This window comes from Alligator sinensis, unplaced genomic scaffold (genome assembly GCF_000455745.1).
Source record: "Alligator sinensis unplaced genomic scaffold, ASM45574v1 scaffold701_1, whole genome shotgun sequence".
In the NCBI taxonomy this organism is placed as follows: Eukaryota; Metazoa; Chordata; order Crocodylia; family Alligatoridae; genus Alligator; species Alligator sinensis.
This window is the reverse complement of record NW_005841915.1, coordinates 3,550,997-3,556,128: the sequence shown is the minus strand read 5'-3', so window position 1 is coordinate 3,556,128 and position 5,132 is coordinate 3,550,997. Positions and strand designations below refer to the sequence as shown.

Below are 5,132 nucleotides of genomic sequence, written 5' to 3'. Positions count from 1 at the left end.
CAGGCGCGCGCCAGGCGGCACGGAGGCTCTCCCGGCCCTTCCTCCCGGAAGGCCGCGGCGCGGGGGCGCGTCCCGCTGCGCTTGCGCGGCAGCGGTGCATGCTGGGCGCGCCCCTTCCCGCCGTGACACTGCACATCGCGGCCCCGCGGCGGCGCCGGGAGGATGGTCGGCGTGAAGGTGATCGCGAACGACACCGAGTTCCAGCCCGAGCTCAGCGCCGCCGGCTCCCGCCTCGCCGTGGTCAAGTTCACCATGCGCGGGTGAGCGCGGGGTCTGCCCGGGCCGGCACCGGCACCGGCGCGGGAGGGGAGGGCCCAGCTGCTGGCTTGGGGGGCGGGTTACATATAACTTCCCCCTTTCTTCTAGTGATGTCGATATAAAGATAAATACAACTTAGCTCTTTTACTTATTGGTATAAATATATACAAATCAATACAACTTTCACTTGTAGGTATGAATATAGGTAAAAGAAAGCGCTAAGTGTTTCGCATTCCCGCAGCAATTTAACAACCATGCCAAAAGTCAGCGCTGCATTGGCGTCACTGCGATGGGGCGTCCGGGCTCTTGGTTTTTTCCGGGCCCGTCTGCATTCGCAGCGCTGAGCTCGCCGGGGCTGCTGAGGTCAAGTACCTTTTTGTTGGGAGTTACTTTTCCAGCAGGAGTGCTTGCGTCTCGCTCCAGCTTTCCTGTACAATATGAAACTGTATTTCTACCTGGGAGAAACTTTACGATCATTGCCTTCTCCCGTGCCTGAAGAAGGGCACGGGCATGCCCAAAAACTTGCAGATACATTTTATTTTTTTTTTGCAACTGAGTTGGCATAATAAAGGATATCTTCTCTACCACGCTGACTTCTTGTTGGGAGCTCGTTTTGCTAGGCATTGTCCAACAGTGGACACACACCTCTTGCTGGGTTATTTGACCCCAGCTGTCTTCCCTGCCCAGAGCAGGGGGCTGGAGGCGCTGATCTTGGGATGTCCCTTCCAGCCCTAAACTAATGTGAATCTGTAACCCTGTTAATGACAGCCTGCTAGGAGCCTTTTTATTTTGCTAGGCACTGTCTAAACAAGGATCGAAGACAGCTCGTAGCTTTCTCCATTTTAGTTATGATACTCGTGCCTTGTTGAAACTCCGCAGAGGCCTCCTTTTCTTTCTCTTGCCTAAAGCAGGTAAACAGGTTATATAAAACACCAGAAGGTTTTAAGTTGTAATCGACCTTATAATGAACAGCATTTCATTAATTTCTACAGAAGCAAATTAATTTGCCTGTGTCTAAATTTTACTGAGATTAATCCATTCAACACCGTGCCTGAAATAGATACATTTCATATTTTTATTGACAGTATTTTTATTTGCAGCAGTATTGTTGTTTCCCCCTCCCCGTGGCAAAACATTTAGTAATGTGGTAGATACTCATTAACTTTCAAGTCCTTCAGCAGCATGTATCAAGAGCTAATTACAACCGACCCTTAAAGCAGGGGTGTCAAACTTGTGGGCCAAATCCAGATCTCCAGGCTTCCCACGACCAATATGACCCACCCATGTGTGGCAGTGATGTTGAGCCCCAAAACTGCAGGACCCAGTTTTGTTGGTCAGTAAGCAGGGGGGGAGGAGAAAACTGGCATTAACTCCATAAATTCTGGAGTTGCCTTGAAATAGCTTTGGTAGTTGTGGAAATTAGGACTAATTACAAGGGCTCTGGCGCTGTCCTATGTGCCGTATGTTTGACACCCCTGCCTTAAAGTGTTGTCTACTCTTAAAGCACATGAACACTATGTAAGAGGTTATATCCAACAACAATTACCCAGTTGTGGATTACAAAAATGACCAAAAGGTATGCCATGCTGCAGCAATTATGGTTCTGTGGATCAGTGACCAAGAGAAAAAGAGGAAGATGGGTTGCATACTATCTGTTGTGTAAAACATGGCTGTTAAACTGTGGCCCCTGAGCACCCTGTCCAGGTGCCACTCCTCATTGTTCTCCTAGGGCTGCTGCCAATCTCCAGGTGCCTCCCCCCCTTGCTTCTTGTCTCCACCCATAGGGGTGGGCAGTCTGTGGGGCTGCAGGAGCCTGCAGCTATGGGTTTGTGGGGGGCTCTGTATGGTGCAGGAGTGCCAGTGCAGCACAATGAGGGTCACCCACTGCTACATGTGGGGTTTGCAGCCATCAGCCTCCAGCCACTCAGAAGCTGGACAGCTCTGGTGTAGAGAATACCATCATAGAAGAAAAAGTCTTTACTGTAGACCACAGGATTTCAGAAATAGTGATACTTTTGTAAAGAGATATTTAAATAATAATCCATAAAGTTAAAGTCCAGTGTATGAATTGGATATATATCTGGCTAGGGTATTATGATTCCAGCACTCGTTCCTGCCCAGGGCAGGGGGTCGGACTTGATGATCTGTTCAGGTTCCTTCCTACCCTAGAAACTGTGAAACTATTAATTGAAATCCTAGATTGGTACCAATGGTCCAGGCCCTATCTTTCTGCTGTGATTATAAGTCAGTGCTGTTTGAGAGTGGCAATCTCCCATTTGTTCCAAGGGTGGAACTTCCTTGTACTTCCTGGCTAATTAAACATGCTAGTGTAAACATGACTAAACATAAATGATAAAAGCATTTATCACTGTGAAATAACAACATAACTAGGAAGTGCCAACTCAGCTTGCATACTTGTCTTTCGCTGTTTCATTCTCAGTCATGCATCCACTTGCTGAACGTTTGCCAACAGGGGAGAGGTATTCTGTAACCTATAGAGGATGTCTGAGAGCCAGTCAAAGCATACACAACTTTCATTGACTTCAGTTTGTCTTTTGGGGCAAAATATGGTCCCGACTTCAGAAGCTACCTCCAGTCATAAACTTTTTTTTTTGTTTTGAAACAGATGTGGCCCGTGTTTAAGGATAGCTCCTGCTTTCAATGCTCTGAGTAACAAATATCCCCAGGCAACGTTTTTGGAGGTAGATGTACACCAATGCCAGGTGAGAAATGTACAAATATATATTTTAAGAATTGTGAGATAAAGCATTAGGACATGTAATCTCTGCTAATCATTTAACAAAGGCAAGTCAGCTTGTTCAGATTGTATTCACTTCTACATTGTCTTAGAATACATATGAAAATGTAATGAGTGAAGGATATTAGAAGACTTAGGAAACTGAGCTTCTAACAAAAGACAGGATAACTTGTTTCATTTATTTAAAAAAGAAAATGGCCTTAGTCTTGACCATCCTGAAACTCCTAAAACCAAACTGAACAATATATTAAGTGTGTGGGAGGGAGGAGGGGGTCCAGGCAGAAATACTAAATGTTGAGAGTTCAAAAGAACCCAAGAGAACAGTAGTACAGGATTATGAACACTGACAATTGTCCATAAATTAGAGGATAAATGGAAACAAAAAGCAAAAGAGTAGCCAAAGTGAGTTCTGTAAATGGATTTATATTTTGGTAAACATAAATATTTACCAAAATAAATGTTTGGCAAAACACTTGTTAATGACTTTGACCTATTTTCAATATACTTGGATAGTAACAGGGTCAAAAATTGAGATCTGACTGAAGAACCCAAACCCAAAAGTTAAACATTAATAACAGGAAGCTGAAAATCAAGAGAGGTATTGATTTTCTACAGGTCTTACTTTCATTGGAAAAGGGAATGACTAAAGAATATTAACAGACTTTGCATGTGGTGCTGAATTATGACATGTTATAAGAACTAATAAGGATAGATAACTAGAAAAATATGTAGCTGTATTAGGAATGCAGACAAAATACAGAATGAAAATATGTTTGTAAAGGAATAAGATGATCACCGCTCTAGGAAAAAGAATGTACATATACAAAGACCACAGATACTTTTATTGGGTGGGTGAGGTGGCTGGAAGTGTGCTGATTCATGAAAGCATGTTTTATCTGGACTGGAATAAATAAGTGTAACCAGTAACCAGGAATAATTGGATAGCATGTGGAGTAGGAACCTGAGATTGAAAGGGATGTCAAACCTGCTGTTGCAGTTGCACATCATGAGCTCTGCTCATAAATATGTCAAGTTCCATCTTTAAACAAACTTGGCTATGGGCAGACATATCATGTAACTGCTTTAAGAGTGTGTAGGGTTAAACTAGGAAGAGTTGTGGTGAAGGTGTATGCTCTGGCCACAGTCCTTTATACAGCCCAGCCCAACCCTTTTGGATAGACTATGGAGCATCCCTTTGTACTGCTTGGCCAGGTGGGGTTAGTCTGTGCTGGAGCAGCCTTTTACATTGCCTGGCTGGAGCAGCTGAGGACAACCAGGGCATGTAACACCCCATCTTCCCTTCTTGCCCCCCAACCAACACGGGGGATTTTTGCCCAGGGCAGAAAATTCATTAGTTATCCCTCTGCTCCTGCCTGCTTTAGGCTTATCAGAAAACCCTGATACAGGCAGGCAGGAGCGTGCAGCAGGGCCCAGCTTGAGAATCACTGAGTGAAAAGTACAGCAGTGGTTCTCAACCAGGGATGCTGCCAAATTAAAAATAGTTGTTGTGACTCTAAAAAAGTTGAGAACCACTCATATTTTTTTTTGCTAGTCTGTAAATAGTACTCATTAATTTTGAAAGGATTGCCAAGATACCTTGTTAAGATGCACCAACAAAATTTGTACTAAACAAGTATGTCACTAAAATCCAGTTAACCATTCTAAATTTTTTTATGCGTTTCAAGTAAAAAAAGTAAGGCCTAAATTTAATGTTTCTTAAGATAAGTAAGTCTTACCAGTTGCATGCAGGAATGTATTGTACCCAGCAAAATACAATTTTAAAACTCATAATCACAATCTGAAATACAGTTTTGAAAAAGGAAGTTTTAGTGGTATAGTATTAAATACAGCAAAGCAATTTCTTTTTTCTTCTTCATCAGGTAACTTTAGAATCTAAAGATAACAGCATCATCAAAATCCGAAAAAAATCTGTGTTAAAAATAACTTGGTTGGAGAGGGAGATCAGTGAGGAACCTTTGGGTTTAACACTAATTACATTTTGCTCTTTAAGCCTAATGGATGTGACTGCATTAGGAAAACAAACTTTCTAATGAAGTGAGTGCATGTCTCAGCACCAGTGTTACCACTACATGCCCTAACCAACCAATGAGATTGC

General features: G+C 43.2%; 1 protein-coding gene across 3 annotated transcripts in view; it reads left to right on the top strand.

Annotated features, from left to right (window-relative positions):
* TXNL1 (thioredoxin like 1) overlaps nucleotides 1-5,132 on the top strand; it is a 29,616-nt gene continuing 24,484 nt past the window's right edge. For 2 of the 3 annotated variants that reach the window (XM_025198161.1, XM_006018868.3), the window contains exons 1-2: nucleotides 1-260; nucleotides 2,885-2,981. In XM_025198161.1, the coding sequence (XP_025053946.1) occupies nucleotides 163-260; nucleotides 2,885-2,981 (195 nt within the window). In that variant the 5' untranslated portion in view covers nucleotides 1-162. The remainder of the gene's footprint in view (nucleotides 261-2,884; nucleotides 2,982-5,132) is intronic. The other variant, XM_006018867.3, reaches the window with a different exon arrangement.